At 31.4% G+C, this 17,108-nt stretch overlaps 2 protein-coding genes across 3 annotated transcripts in view; both read right to left on the reverse strand.

Annotated features, from left to right (window-relative positions):
- Positions 1-13,778, reverse strand: part of mmut (methylmalonyl CoA mutase) — a 34,965-nt gene extending 21,187 nt beyond the window's left edge. The window contains exons 1-8 of one of the 2 annotated variants that reach the window (XM_073816895.1): positions 13,731-13,778; positions 12,603-13,056; positions 10,499-10,866; positions 10,180-10,337; positions 8,763-8,934; positions 8,334-8,582; positions 5,781-5,892; positions 67-182 (exon numbers count right to left, since the gene is read on the reverse strand). In XM_073816895.1, the coding sequence (XP_073672996.1) occupies positions 67-182; positions 5,781-5,892; positions 8,334-8,582; positions 8,763-8,934; positions 10,180-10,337; positions 10,499-10,866; positions 12,603-13,008 (1,581 nt within the window). In that variant the 5' untranslated portion in view covers positions 13,009-13,056; positions 13,731-13,778. Of the gene's footprint in view, positions 1-66; positions 183-5,780; positions 5,893-8,333; positions 8,583-8,762; positions 8,935-10,179; positions 10,338-10,498; positions 10,867-12,602; positions 13,057-13,662 lie in introns of both variants that reach the window. The other variant, XM_073816894.1, reaches the window with a different exon arrangement.
- Positions 13,779-15,040: 1,262 nt separating this feature from the next.
- fkbp1b (FKBP prolyl isomerase 1B) lies at positions 15,041-15,973 on the reverse strand. The gene is made up of 2 exons (XM_073816826.1): positions 15,861-15,973; positions 15,041-15,781 (listed from the first exon to the last, which is right to left on the reverse strand). The coding sequence occupies exons 1-2, from the start codon at positions 15,969-15,971 to the stop codon at positions 15,653-15,655; spliced, it is 240 nt and encodes a 79-aa protein (XP_073672927.1). The 5' UTR covers positions 15,972-15,973; the 3' UTR covers positions 15,041-15,652.
- Positions 15,974-17,108: the final 1,135 nt, after the last annotated feature.

Below are 17,108 nucleotides of genomic sequence, written 5' to 3' on the forward strand. Positions count from 1 at the left end.
GTCAACACGGATGATGGCACTAGAAACCAAAATCCGTGCAGTGAATCATTGCCGGAGGGAACTGACCTTGCACAGCTTTTCAATCTGTTTGTTACGCACAGCGGTGTTGTCAATGGCGAGCACGTCGACGGTTTCTTCCTTCTCCAGGCGGTACTTGTTGACCCCCACGATCACCTCGGAGCCTATAGTGAGACAGAGAGACAGTGTGAGGACATCAGCATGAGAGCCTAAATAATGAAGGACAATGATAAATGCCTGGAGCTGAAATAAACCACAGATTTGCGGATCTCTGTGCATGACCCTGTAGGTTCAAATTGGAGGACAGAGCTTTAATGGGCTTCTTTCACTTCATTATGAGACAAGGATAATCAGCCATATAGAAACAAGGGCTCACAGGGATTCAGTGTTCCATAGTGTAACAGCATGTTCATTAAACACAACTCAGGAGGGCACGTCTATAGTAATATCATGGAAACAGTCTATACAAATAAGTTGTTTAATTATGTATATATAATTATGCAGGGGATGTGAATAGGAGGTAGGAAATTGTTAAATAATGATTAAAAAAAACTTTTTCACCATTTCAGTACAGTGATGTCTTACAGTGTTTTAAGTTATTTTATATCAGTTAATAAAAATATAAAATAAAATTAGTTATTGTAAGTACATGGCTCCACTGATTTTGAGGGTTCAAGTCACATTAATTTAAACTAAATGAAAAGTGTTGCCTTGGTTATACATTATTTTATTTCAGTAAAATAAAAAATTAAAAAAATTATTTCAGTAAAAAATACAAAATGAAAATAAATAAATAAATACAATAAAATAAAATAAAATAGTTATGGTACAGTCCATTGATTTTGAGGGTTCAAGTCACATTAATTTAAACTTAATAAAAATTATTTCAGTAAAATAAAATAATACAAAATAAAATAAAAATAAATAAAATAGTTATGGTAAGTACAAAGGTCTATTGATTTTGAGGGTCAAGTTACATTAATGTAAACTACATAAAAGTGTTGCCTTGGTTATATGTTATTTTATTTTAGTAAATTAAATAAAATAAAATAAAATAAAATAAATATTATTCCATTGATTTGGATGATTCAAGTTACATTCATTTAAACTAAATGGAAAATGTTAAACTAAATGAGAAATGTTGCCTAAATAAAATAACATAACATATATATATATATATATATATGTTATGTTATTTTATTTCAGTTAATATTTATTTGATTCTAATTATTATTAACAATATTATTATTATTTTGTTGTAATTTTGGTTAATAACCCATTCTGGGGTCCATGATATTTTTTCTTAATATTACTTTTATTTAGCAATGCATTACATTGATCAAAATTGACAGTTAAGACAGTGAACTATAATGTTAAAAAAAAATTATTTTGCACTTTCAATTCTTCAAAGAATCCTGAAAAAAAAAACATAATGGTTTCCACAAAAGTATTAAACAATAAAACTGTTTTCAACATTTATATAACATTAAGAAATGTTTCTTGAGCAGCATATTAGAATGATTTCCGAAGGGTCGTATGACACTGAAGACTGGAGTAATGATGCTAAATATACATCAAATTCCTTGACCAATCAGCTACTTAAAGTGAGAAACTCAACGGTTCTGAAAATAAAATCAAAAACATCAAAAAGTGAATGACAGAAGATAATTGACAGGCTAGTCCATTCATATCACTACTCTCCTACAATGCACATAGGATAAACCCTGGAAAACTGCCAGCTTAGAGCTTCAGGACCAAACTGAACATCCTGGATTAGAAATGCAATTTAAACCTGTAAATAAAGTTTAGGAGTCTACACATGTAAAACAAATATGATTTAGAAATATTTCAGGTAGGTTAGCAAAGGGAAAATGTTATTTTCTGTTTAACTTTTAACTCAAAGTGTTATGCCGATGATATAAAGTAACTAGAAAAAAATGCTAAATATAAATCTTAGACTTTGAGCCACACTTCTATTTAATTATTCACTTACTTCTCAAGTACAGTGCGATACTAGGCTCTTATAAGATAAATGTGCGGTTCATAGCATCCATCACTTCATTAATCTGTTCATTTATTTACAGACTTTCGGTCCACCTAAGGTTCTGAAGATTGATAAGAGTGGCTCTGAAGTCTTTAGCGATATCTGTGTGGTGGTTCACCTTTAAGGAGAATCGTGGACTGAATTATCCAGCTGTGCGACATCTGCGGGACATTTACATTATGCATAATTTCTTGGAAAAATAGCCACTTGCAAACCATTACCTGATGTGAAGCAACACTCCATTAGAGACATCAAACTTCAAGCCTCAGGATTGGAAATAAAAGCATGCATGTGAAAAATGAAAATCTTGTGTTTCCATTTTAACATTCAAGCATTTGGCATGAGGATTGTTGCATGAAGGTGCATGTTAAAGCACTGCCCTCTAGTGGAACTGTGTTTGTCAATTAGTAAAAGCATCAAAGAGGGATGAGTTTCAGTGAATGCATCACTCAAGATCTGCAAACAGCATGTCAATAGACCTCTGAGATTTCGGACTTAAAAACCTTTAGACTACACAGACAGCATGATCAATAAAAACAATCAATCATTGTTACTGGAGCTGCAGTGCTGGCTGACAAACCTAACAATGTGTGATGATTAGAGCATTATGCACATCTGCGAACTATAAAGATAAATAAAATAGCATCTTGGATGCCATCTGTCACAAGTCCTCATCTGACGTCAGAGCAATCTATTTCAAAACAACAAACAACAAAAACTACAAATGCCACAAGATGCAAAAGAAAATCTCTCACTAGCACAATTTGTATACAAATGTCCAACAATGGATTTACACAAATTTGTGACCCTGGACCACAAAACCAGTCATAAGGGTCAATTTTCTCAAATTAGGATTTATACATTGTGAATAAATAAGCATTGATGTATGGTTTGTGCAAAAAAATAAAAAATACTGAGAAAATCACTTTTAAAGTTGTCCAAATTAAGTTCTTTGCAATGCATATTAATATAAAAAAAAGTTTTGATATATTTACAGTAGGAAATTTACAAAATATCTTCATGGAACATGATCTTTGCTTCCTAATGATTTTTGGCATAAAAGAAAAATCGATCATTTTGACCCATACAGTGTATTTTTGACTATTGCTACAAATATACCTGTGCTACTTATGACATTTACATGAGTTTCATTTTGACATTTGAAATAGCATTTGAAATATTTTTTGGAATAAAATGTTTAAATCTGCCTTTATAAGACCAATTTCATAGATATTAGAAACCATATTTATGCAAACTAAAAACACACAAACACAAAAGTTGGCATATTTTGACTAAATTAATGCTTAATTGGAAATTATTTTCACAAATTTTGACAAAACTAATGTTTGTTCAATACATTTTTTTTATAAGTGATAACCTTGATTTTTGTTTGTTTTATTTTATTATATCACATGCTGGAAATTGTCAGAACTGAGGAAGAGTTTTTTTTATTAATTTGCGTAAACATTGATATAAATAATTTTCACATAGTAAAAACTGAAAGTGTTTATGATTGTTCTGTATATTTTAATTATTATTATAAAATAACTTTTATAAAATAACAAAAAAAAAAAAAAAAAACCTACAAAAAAATGTAATTTATATATACACACTGATGTTCAAAAGTTTGGGACCAGTAAGATTTTTAATGTTTTTTTAAAGAATTTTTTATGCTCATCAAGGCTGCATTTAGTTAGCTGCATTTAAATCCTGAACAAAAAAACTGTAATATTGTGAATATTATTTCAATGTAAAACAACAGTTTTCTATGTGAACATATTTTAAAATGTAATTTATTCCTACGATGCAAAGCTGAATTTTCAGCATCATTAATCCAGTCCTCAGTGTCACATGATCCTTCAGAAATCATTCTAATATGCTTAATATTAATATGCTTAATATTTTGTTGAAACCTGTAATACTTTTTTCTGAATTCTTTAATAAACAAAAGTTAAAAAGAACATCATTTATTTATAGTTTTTTTATTAATTTGTGTAAACATTGATATAAATAATTTTCACATAATAAAAACGGAAAGTGTTTATGATTGTTCTGTATATTTTAAATATTATTATAAAATAACTTTTTTAAAATAACAAAAGAAACTTTCAAAAATATAATTTATATATACACTGACATTCAAAAGTTTGGGATCAGTAAGATTTTTAATGTTTTTTTTTTATGCTCATCAAGGCTGCATTTAGTTGATCAAAAATCCAGAAAAAAAATGTAATATTGTGAAATATTATTTTAATGTAAAACAACATTTTTTATGTGAACATATTTTAAAATGTAATTTATTCCTGCGATGCAAAGCTAAATTTTCAGCATCATTAATCCAGTCCTCAGTGTCACATGATCCTTCAGAAATCATTCTAATATGCTTAATATTTTGTTGGAACCTGTAATACTTTTTTTCAGCATTCTTTAATGAATAAAAGTTAAAAAAGAACAATATTTATTTAAAACAGAACTCTTTTGCAACAATATTAACTACTATTTAAAAGTCTGTGGTCAGTAAATTTGTATTCTTAGTTTTTTTAAATAAATGTATACTTTTATTCACCAAGGGTGTATTAAATAAAAAGTGATAGCCAAGACTTATTTTGTTAGAAAAGATTTCTATTTTGAATCAATTCTGACAAAAGAATTCTGAAAAAAAGAATCACAGGTTCCAAAAAATATCAAGCACCACAAGTGTTTCCAACACTGATAACGAAAGTAATAAGTCAGCATATTTTTATACTTCTAAAGCACAGCAGAAAATGTTCATTACTTCTTTTCAATTTAAAATTTCCCTGCTATTTGGTATTTAATTCTACATTGCTGCCTCACTTGACAGATTGACAGCCTGAATTATTTCCATGCAATTGTGTTCCAATTTTTTTTTAGAAATCTAATTTCTGAGCCTGTCAGAAGACTGACAACACTAATAACAAGCCACATTACCTTCAAGACAGGTTATAACACTGCTATTGACTTCAAAATGAACAAGTGCCACCCCAAAACACACCCTACATTTAGAAGCCTCTCTAAAGGTTGGTGATTTTTCACAGAAAGCTTGTCAGTGCTTTTGAAAACTCTGTCAAGAGTGCACTGACATACGCCATTTAGAGGACATGTGGTTGTTCAAATAAGCCTTTTTGCTTGACTGATTGATTGATGTGTCCACAGCAGGCGAGAGGACCGTTATGTGACATCTGCCTCAACATTCACTCACCTGTGAATGGCTCCTCATCTATTTATACCTGAAGGAGAGAAGAAGTCACCCCCAACCCTCTTTGTAAATTCCAGAAGCCTTACTGTTTGAGTACCTCCTATTCAGATTCAATCATCAGGTGCATCAATCACTCCACGTAACGGTTACAATGTCACCGCTAACCTATCTTACTGTGGAGATGATGCTTTGTTCAAGCAGAGACAGAATCAGAAGGAAGAGATATGCCTCTTTTCGCATGTGTTTATTTACTCTAGATTGCACATGTGATGTAAGTTTTAGGCCAAGACTTTTCTCATTCAATAAGTCTGGAGTGGTACTTATATGTCAACTGCCAATTCAAGCAAATGCTGTTTTTAAATGCATGTGACTAGTTGAAACCACTTCCATTAGTCATGGAAGTTTCTGAAGGAGCACGTCAGTTAAATTGGACATGAGTCAAATGTCCTGGGCTGTAATCTTGTGTTCATCCATGCGTATATGAGCATTTTTATATGGTACCTGAATCGATGCGCGCTTGTCTGCGGGCGGCACATTCCTCGATGCGCAGTTTGGGAATTCCCTCGGCCACAGCGCGAGCCATACCGCCCATGTCCTCAATCTCTGTGATGAACTAAACAAGACACAAAGAGGACAGAACTCAAGTAAACACACAAATATCATAGATATTTCTGGCCACTAAGAAACAAATCAGAGCCTAGGATTAGCGAGATTTTAAGCAACTACATATTTTTATAAATTCAAAAAATGATTTTATTTTATGACAGACAATTCATATGGCCATCATTCAATTGATAATAATAATAATAATAATAATAATAATAATAATAATAATGAATAAATGGTAAGTAATAGAATGCAATGATGAATATGAAATAAATTCATTATAAAATGAATAATTATTTGCGGTAAAAATAATTATAATAAAATAAGTAATAATAATACTTACGATTCATTATTGTTTTATAATTTCATAATACGGATTTTAATTACTGCATTTTTGCTAATTAACAAAATGTATTTTAAAATGTAATAAACTGTTGTAAAATGTATTACTATTATTTTTATAATATTATTAATATTGCACAAATTCAAATAATTATCACAAATATTTTATTTAATTCTAATTTACAATTTAATTCTATTTATATTATCATTGTTATTATTATTATTATTATTAAAAATGACAGTAATTGAATTCATTATTTAGTATTAGTAGTAGCAATAAAAATAATTATAATCATAATGTATTCAATCAATACAAATGATTTGTATTAATAAATAATAAATTAAAAATAAAATGATTAATAAAATGATAAATATATGAATTGTTAATATGCACTTCTATTATTATTATTGGTAATAGTAGTATTCATTATTTAATTATCAAATAAATAATGGTTATTATTAAAAAATAATTAGTAAAATACATGCTAAATGCAATATTATTAAATATAAAAAGTAACATATTGATCAAATTGATAATAATGTATACTACTATTACCAATAATAATAATAATAATAATAATAATAATAATAATAATAATAATAATAGAAGTGCATATTAACCGTTCACCTATTTATTGTTTCATTAATAATTTTATTTTTAATTGATTATTTATTATTTAATACAAATCATTTGTATTGATTACAATTTTGTTATAATTATTTTTATTGCTACTACTAATATTAAATAATGAATTCAATTACTGTCATTTTTAATAATAATAATAATAATAATAATAATAACAACAACAATGATAATATAAATAGAATTCAATTGCCAATAAGTATTAAATAAAAAACTTTATTTGAATTTGTGCAACATTAATAATATTTATACAATTTCATATTGAATTAATAAAAGTATTAATTAAATCAAGTAACATTTATTTATAAAGCTCTTAAAATACAACATAGATTTAAATCTGCATCAGAGTAATGAACAGGAGAATAACAAAAAATAATGTTGCAAAATTCATTCATTATGAAACAAATCCAATTTTAGATGCAGCTCTGCAGCTTAAATTAATACTGTACTGATAGAACAATAAAATAGATTATTAATATGTCCTTCTATCATCAATATAATGTATTAGTTATTTTACAACATAATTTTTTAATGTGTATTATGTAATATTTAACATGCATTGTTAGGATTTAGCTATTATTTTAAATTATTTATTAAATTATTTTAATTGTAGTAATTATAATGATATTATTACAACAGTACAGACTTGGCTATACTGGCTATATCATATCAGTTACAAGCCACAATATATAAATTAATATAATATCTGCTGTCTTTGTGTGTTGTCATTTATCATTTTATTATGCGCTTTTAATGAGATAGTACACCCAAAAATGAAAAGTCTGTCATTAATTACTCACACTCTCGTCGTTCCAAACCCGTGAGACCTTCGTTCATCTTCAGAACACAAATTAAGATATTTTTGATTAAATCCGAGAGCTTTCTGACCCTGCATAGACAGCAACGCCCAGAAAGGGAGAAATAGTCCACGTGACTATTTTCTTTTTAAGATTTATTTTTGGTGTTTTTGCCTTTATTTTGATAGGACAGATCAAAATTGACAGGAAGCGAAGTGGGAGGGAGATAGGGGGCAGGGTCGGGAAAGGTGCTCGAGTCGGGATTCGAACACGGGACGCCCGGAGCGCAACAGCGCTGTATGTCAGCGCGCTGCCCACAAGGCTATCGGCGCCGACCCATGTGACTACTTTAACACGAAAAATAACTTAATTCAACAATTTCTTCTTTTTCTTCTCGAGCTCACGAGTACCATTGAGGGTGAGTAAATAATTACAGAATTTTCAGTTTTGTGTGAACTATCCCTTTAAGACATATCACTGTTTAATTACAGATATAAATCTAGATATCTAGATATAAAGCCAAGGGTCTTTTCATTATATAGACATGGGGGTACAAATCCATTAAAACAAATGACATTTGCCACCACTGATTATGATGCACAATACATAAATACGGGCAAGTTAGAGAAGGTTTATCGAGATAATAAAGGTTTATAATGAGCAGACCTTGAGCGCTGAGTTGTACACATCATTGGTGAGGGCCTCCATCATGTAAGACCCACCCCAGGGGTCAGCCACCTTCGGGATGCCCGACTCCTCCTGGATGATAATCTGTGTATTGCGGGCGATGCGGGCGCTCTTGACAGTGGGCAGACCCAGAGCTTCATCAAAAGAGTTGGTGTGCAGAGACTGTGTGCCGCCAAATACTGCAGCCATGGCCTCAATCACGGTACGAATCACATTGTTGTAAGGGTCCTGTAGGGCAGATGAAGTAGTTTTAATCAGACTCATCAGAACATAAATTATGTTTTGCATGATATGCATGAAGGACAAGAAACGGACAAGAACTTTACTGCATCACAGATTGTTCAATGTGACAAAAAGGAGGCATGAACAGCGGTTACGGAGCTGAGAATGAGCCTGCAGTGATGGTACCTGCTCAGTGAGGGACCATCCTGATGTCTGACAGTGAGTTCTCAGCAGGAGGGATTTGGAGTTTTTGGGTTGGAACTTCTCTTTGATAAGTGTCGCCCACAATCGTCGTGCTGCCCTCAGCTTTGCTATTTCCATATAAAAGTTCATGCCGATCCCCCAGAAGAACGACAACCTAAAAAGAAATCATGCAAAATAATCACACTGCAAGTCTTCAACAAACCAAATAAATTAACTGCTATTCTTTGTTATTATTAGAATTATCATTATTATTTTATAATGTATTATTAATAATAGTTGCAGCAATTGAATCAATTAGAAATAATATGTAGTAGTAATAATAGAAATAATTGTATTAATAATAATAAAAATAATATTTATTCAATTAACCATTTAACATGTATATATATTAGGAGTAGTAGTAGTAATAAAGGCATAATAATTTATTATCAATACTATTATTATTATTAATATTTAGTATGTAATACTATATTATCACAGAATTAAAATGATCATCTTTGTAGTGTATTAATTAATATGCAATAATGTATTATGTATCAATTTTCTCTTTATCTGCTTAGAAGTATTAATTTTGCATTATATAAATATATTTATATAATTAACTACACAAAACAATTTAAATGACATTTATTTTATATTATTTACCAAATATCAGTATATTTTTAGATACATTTTTAGATATTTAGATATCTTTTAGTATCATTTTAGTGTGTTTTTACTAATTATTGGAAGACTAAAATTGTAGTCTTAATTTTCCTAACATTATATATATATATATATATATATTTTATTTATTTATTTATTTTTTTTAACTACCTTTAGTAGTAATGCCATAATAATAGTAATTTATTATAAATAATACATATTATTATGCGGCATGCAATACTATATTATTACATAACTAAAATTATCATCTTTGTAATGTTAAATAATTAATATGCATATAAGTATGCAATAGAAATGATAGTAATTGAATTTATTCAAAACAATGTGGTTATATTTAGTGGCAATAAGAATAATAATAACAACTTTTATTCAATTTAATTTATTTGTAATAATAAGAAATAATAAATTCAAAACATTAATAAAACAATAAAATAGATGAAATACACGTCTATTTTTATTATTATAATTGATATGAGTAACATTTGTTATTTTATTATGTCTTTGTAATGTATTTTAATACATTATTTTTAACAATAACAACTATCATTAATAACAATAATAATAATAATATATTTAACATTACATTTTTAACTACATTTTGTTAATTAGCAAAATTCAGTAATTAAAATCTGTATTAATTAAATTATAAAACATGAATTAATAATATGCATTTTATTATTATTATTAATGAGAAGAAGAATATAGAATTGACAAAGTGAACTTTCAAGCTAACCTGGGAGCAAACTCATCAATGGTGAGTCCAGCCTTCAGTCCAGTCCTGCAGTACTCCAGTCCATTGGCAATAGTGTAGGCCAACTCCAGGATGGCATCAGCGCCAGCTTCCTGTATGTGGTATCCACTGATGGAAATAGAATTAAACTTGGGCATATTCTGTAAGACAAAAAAATGGAGGTCAGATACCGTCTGAATACTGATTCAACATAAATGGTTAAAACTGCAAAGCTGGGAGAGGCACATATCTTAGGATGCTACATTTTTAATAGTACTTTGAGCACAATAAAAATGGACAGCGGACTTTATAAAAGTCTTACCTTTGAGGTGTAAGCGAAGATATCAGCGATGGCGTGCATTGATGGCTCTGGAGGGAAGATGTAGGTGTTTCGCACCATGAACTCTTTGAGGATGTCGTTCTGGATGGTACCGGTCAGCTTCTCCTTGGGCACACCTTGCTCTTCTCCAGTCACGATGAACATGGCTAGAATGGGAATGACAGCTCCGTTCATTGTCATGGATACTGACATCTTCTCCAGCGGGATGCCGTCGAACAGCAGTTTGGTGTCCTCTACGGTGTCGATAGCTACACCTGCCATTCCCACATCCCCATGAACTCTGGGATTGTCTGAGTCATAACCTCTGTGTGTTGCAAGGTCAAAGGCCACAGAAAGGCCCTGCTGGCCGGCTGTGAAGGAAAAACAGTTTGTATGAGAGTTATATGAAGGATTCACAAACTTTTTTGTCAGCCAAAATCCTCTAACCTAAATATTTATTTGAAGTCCCTCTGAGATTTTAAGTTAATATTGCAATAATTCAACACATTCATGTAGAAAATAATTCTGCAATGCAGAAAATGCACAGTATAATGTGGAATGTCATGTCATTTGCCAAATTTTGTATGTATAAATCATCTAAAAAGTTAACTTAACTTAAATCAAACAGATATTTCTGAAAAGAAAGAAAGAAAATTATATATATATATATATATATTATTAAAATATAATTTATCCATTAAAATGAAATCCTGAACATTAATGGAAAACACAGAATTTGGTTTAAAAAAAATCAATTAAATAAAACGTATTTCATAGGACTTTAAAAATTTATTTTTTGCTAAACTTTGAATAAATTGTTGTTAAATTGTGAAAGTTTCATGATTTCAATAAATTAGACACGATTTTTGTTTAATATTTATTTCAAAATTAAAATATTTAAATGGAAAAAACTAAATTTGTTAAAAATATAAAACAATTTGGGGGAAAAATAAAACACATTTCATAAGGCTCTATTCATTTTTCTTCAAGGTCATATGGAATGCAAATAAACTTATATAACAGAAAAATGTTTCTTTTTTTAAATGATCATCTCAAAAAAACTTTTGTAAATGTTTTGATATGTTTTAATATTATCTATTTATGAAAGTCAATGGAAGATCAAAAACATTTCTCAAGTCTTAATCTATTTATTTTGCATTACATAAATATATTTATATAAATAATCATATAAAACAATTTTAATAAGTTATCTATCAATATAATCTTTTTAAGACATATTTAAAAAAAATTAGAAATCTTTTTAAAATATGTCAATATAAATTATTGGAAGACTGAAAACATTTAGTTTTTATTTTCTTAGTATTTACTTTATATTATAAAACTATATTTTATTTTATATAAATATGTTTATATACATATTTATAAAATAATTGTAATAAATGTTTTGTTTTATATCATCTATCAATATAAGGTCATACAATATAAAATAATATATCTTTTTGTATATATTTTTTATATATATTTAGATATTTTAAAAATACAGTTGAGGTCAAAAGTTTACATCCCCCTTGAAGGAACTCCAGAAGAAAAAAACGATGCATTGGGGTGAAAATTTTTTTTCTAAAAGAATGCAGATTTGTACATTTTTCTTATTTTGCCTAAATATCATATTTTTCATTTAGTACTGCCCTTCAGAAGCAAAAGACAAAATAAGTTAAATTTAATGTACTAATCTTAATGCATTAAGGTTTTTCCTTCTGGAGCATCAGCGAGTGTTTGAACCTTCTGTAATAGTTCCATATGAATCCCTCAGTTGTCCTCCGTGTGAAAAGATGGATCTCAAAAATCATACAGTCATTGCTGGAAAGGGTTCAAATACACAACAATGCTGGAAAACCATCGAATTTGTGGGACCTGAAGGATTTTCTGAAGAACAGCAGGCAGTTTAACTGTTCAGGACAAACAAGGGACTCATGAACAACTATCACTAAACACAAAAACACAGCTGTGGATCATTCAGGTAACAACACAGTATTAAGAATCAAGTGTATGTAAACTTTTGAACGGGATCATTTTTTATAAATTCAGCTATTATTTTTAAATGTAGCTATTATGAACTGATGTAGTTAATGCTGTGAAGCCATACCTTTAATATTATCCCTGTAAAACTTGTTGCTCTCCTCTACAGTGCTGAATCCCGCATACTGCCTGATGGTCCAGGGTCTGTAGGTGTACATGGTGGGGTACGGCCCTCGTGTGAACGGGAAGACTCCCGGGAGCTCATCTTGGACTGCGGCGGTGTCCGTCTGAGTGTATACAGGTTTAATAGAGATGCCCTCCGGGGTTTTCCAGATCAGATCCTCTGGGTTTTTCCCTTTCAGCTGCTTCTTGGCCAGGGCTGCCCAGCCCTCATGGATCTTTACTTCATCTTGGTGTGGGGCGGCGGTACGGAACAGTCTGGGGTGATGCTGGGGGTCAAGGGTCGAGGATACAGATGCCCCCAGAAGTCGTCTGGCTGTCAAAGACACGCATGCCTTCCGTGCAGTCAACATGTTGTATGCATTGGGTAAAGGAGAGCGGGTTTAGTTACTCATGGATATCTACTAAAAAAAAAAAAGAAATAAAGAGAAACAGGTTTTAACTAAGAAAAATGTTTTAATATTGATAAATGAGAATAAGCGATAACAAATGAGCAGCAAACTAGCATATTAGAATGATTTCGGAAGGATCAGGTGACACTGAAGACTGAAGTAATGATGCTGAAAATTTAGCTTTGCATCACAGAAATAAATTACATTTTTACATATATTAAAATAGAGATTGCAATATTCCCAATATTTTAATTCTCTCTCCCTCTCCCTCTCTCTATACATATATCTATTTGATCGTGAATACTGAAAGTCACCCACACAATGTTTATGACTAAACACTTTATAAAGATTCCAGATGTGTCTTGATAGGACAGCAAACATGCCATCAGTTCCTACTTTATTATAACATTACATGACATTTATATTAGATTATTTAAAGCATGTTACTAAATGTCACATTCAAAAACCGTATTCATCTCTGATGAAGAACCGCTTTCACCTTTTATCCATTAAAGTTCGCAAACTTACAGGCCTATTTAGACTACACATTTTTGAGCCTTTGCATACGAACAATAATTGATAGTTTTGGACAATGTACGCCAAAATAACACTTACATACAAACGTTGACAGCACAATGTTTTAAAACAATACGACTGAAAACAAAACGGTATCAATTTCTGACCTTGCGTTCTTTCTATTTATCAGACATCGACTGACAGGCGTGTTGCGCTACAGCCAATCACAGTCAACAACAAACCACAAACAACCAATCAGCATCAAGCGACCTACAGCGCTGACCCGGATGCGCAGTATATATCAGCACGGAGGACGTAGAGGCTTTGAATCAAAGGTTCCGTTTAACGTTTTCGAAATATTCCGTCATAAGAGCCTTTGTAATAACATATTTAGTTACAGAGATATGGTATATTTAGTATTATATATAATATAGTTAGAGTGAGATACGATACTGATTATTATTTGGAAGCTCTCAAAATCGTTGGCATGTTACCTTCAGCAGGTGGCGACAAATCCACTGTTTTTGTTTGTGAGGTAACTTCTATCTATTCATCTATCCATCAATCCATCCGTCGGTCTTTCTCTCTATCAGTTCAATTCAATTTAATTAAATTGCTTTATCTGTCTGACTGTTTATTTGTCAAACTATCTATCTATCTATCTATCTATCTATCTATCTATCTATCTATCTATCTATCTATCTATCTATCTATCTATCTATCTATCTATCTATCTATCTATCTATCTATCTGTCTGTCTGTCTCTGTCAAACTGTGTCTGTCTGTCTCTGTATCTATCTGTCTATCTATCTATCTGTCTGACTGTCTATCTATCTATCTATCTGTCTGTCTGTCTCTCTCTCTATCTATCTGTCTGTCTGTCTATTTGTCAAACTATGTTCTGTCTATCTACATATATATCTATCAATCTATCTATTTGTCTGTCTGTCAAACTATGTGTCTGTCTGTCTCTCTCTGTCTCTGTCAAACTGTCTATCTATCTGTCTGTCTGTCAAATTATGTTTTATCTGTCTCTATCAAACTATCTATCTATCTATCATGTATCTGTCTCTATCTGTCTGTCTCTGTCTGTCGAACTATCCGTCTGTCTGTCTGTCAAGCTATCTGTCTCTGTCAAACTATCTATCTATCTGTCTCTCTGCCTGTCTATCTATTGTCAAACTATCTATGTTCTGTCTGTCTCGCTATCTGTCAAACTATCTACCTATCTGTCTCTCTGTCTGTCTCTGTCAACCTTTGTCTATCTATCTATCTATCTATCTATCTGTCTGTCTGTCTGTCTGTCTGTCTGTCTGTCTGTCTATCCATATTGAGTTTGTTTAATGGAAAATATAACATCTCACCTCCAAGACATGAAGCACTGAATATTCTTACCACCTACTCTCTTATCTTATACACAGTAGCAAGAGAACAAATAATAATCAGTAATAAAATTCCAGTTCCAACAGCACAAAGATTTCAAAGAGTTCAAATATTTACTTTATTAAGAGCAAGTTGATAAAATGTTAATTGAAGCCAAAGTACTCCATGGTACATATTCAGTTTGTTCCATGTCTCATTTTTGTAGATTTGAATGAGACTTACAGCAAATGTTTATAAGGGATAGATTTATATATAAAATATATATAGTAAATACAGTAACATTATCATTTGATCATATGCATTCAGCAGGATATACTTTTATCAAAAGTGGCAATGCAGACAGTGGTTGTTAATGCCCCTCAAAATACAGAATTATAACTCATTACACCCTCCTGTGAAAAACAACCCTTCCTAATTCAGCAAGGCAGTGGATTCAGTCTGGTACAAATTAAAATACTGATTTAATGATTCTATTGTATTCACATACTTTCAGGAAAGTGTAGTATGAAAAAAAATCTAACAAAAAGAAACTAAGATGCCAAAATAGCGTTAAGGTCATGTGTGGACAGATACACACAGCATTTATTGGCCAAAAAAACACAAATGTTGATGCGGAGAGTGTCTAGATGAAGAAGGATTTGTTGGTGGGGCAGGGACTCATGTTACTCCTCCATTTCAGGACTTCAGCCCTTTAAAAGCTAAAGGTTCACTCCAGTTTCAGCAGCTCCACATCAAATACAAGTGTGGCGTTGGGAGGAATGACACCAGGGTGTCCCGTGGCCCCATAAGCCATATCTGGGGTGCAGGTGATCTTCGCCCGTTGACCCAAACTCATCTGAAATTAGATGGAAGTGAGTGGAAACTGACAGCAACGTTCAAGAATGTGCATGCAGCACAGCATCAGGCTCAATTACCTGTGCAACTCCTTCCTCCCAGCCCTTGATGACTTCCTGTCGGCCGATCTTGAATTTGAAGGGCTTGTTTCTGTCTCGTGATGAATCAAACTTCTTTCCGTTCTGCAGCATCCCTGTAATTAAATAGCAAACAAATAAATACACAATTACCACCATCATTACAACAAACCAGTCAAAAGGTTTTGAACAGTAAGATTTTTTTGTTTTTTTAAAGAATTCTCTTCTGCTCACCAAGCCTGTATTTATTTGATCTAAAGTACAGCAAAAAACAGTAAAATATTTTGAAATATTATTGAAAATATCGATTTCCTATTTGAATATATTTTAAAATGTAATTTATTCCTGTGATTTCAAAGCTAAATTTTTAGCATCATTACGCCAGTCTTCAGTGTCACATGATCCTTCAGAAATCATTCTAATATGCTTTATTCAAGAAACATTTTTAACAGATTTTTTTTCCCTTGATAAATAGAAAGATCCAAAGATCAGCATTTATCTGAAATTAAATGCTTTATACAATGCATTATACACTATAACATTCAAAAGTTTGGAGTTTTAAAATTAAGTAAAATTAAGGAGAAGATGGAACCGCAAAAGCACAAGCCATTAACACATCTAAACAGACCAGCAGCTGACAAAGAAACTGCACAATTGTGGTTCTTAGGCTTACAGGAGACAGTAATTACTGCCCTGGACCAAGAGCTGAACAGATACCATCAGCACAACATCCTCAAGCATCCATTTAACAGCCAATTCACACTGTGTAATATGGTGGATAAAACAGATAGAATAACACTGCCTTGAAATAGCAGCTGATCAAACAGACAATCCACATTAACCATTCACCATATCTTCTTCATACAAACAGACCCAATGGTCCCATGGTTACCAGGGTGTTTTGGATGTTTTAAGAGTGTTGTCCTGGATGTTCATAAGGTGCTGCTAAGGTATTCTGGGTGTTTTTAAGCTGTTGCTAGGTAGTTGCTATTCTGATGGTTGTTAATGTGGTGCTAAAGTGTTCTACCGAGGTTTTAAGTTGTTCTGGGTTGTTGTTAGGGTCTTCTGTGTGGTTGTTAAGGTGTTGCTAATTTGTTCTAGGTGATTGTTTAAGTGTTGCTATTGATGGTTGTTAGGATGTTGCTAGGGTGTTCTAGGTGGTTGTTTGAGTGTTCTGGATAGTTTTTAGAATCTTCTGGGTGGTTGTAATGGTGTTACTAGGGTGTTCTAGAACAGTGGTTCTCAACAGGG

The sequence above is a fragment of the Garra rufa genome, chromosome 13 (genome assembly GCF_049309525.1).
Source record: "Garra rufa chromosome 13, GarRuf1.0, whole genome shotgun sequence".
Classification (NCBI taxonomy): domain Eukaryota; kingdom Metazoa; phylum Chordata; class Actinopteri; order Cypriniformes; family Cyprinidae; genus Garra; species Garra rufa.

Coding starts and splice junctions, on each gene's coding strand:
- fkbp1b (XM_073816826.1), bottom strand. CDS start 15,971: ATGCTGCAGAACGGAAAGAAGTTTGATTCATCACGAGACAGAAACAAG. Junction 15,782..15,860: donor GGGAGGAAGGAGTTGCACAG/GTAATTGAGCCT, acceptor ATCTAATTTCAG/ATGAGTTTGGGTCAACGGGC.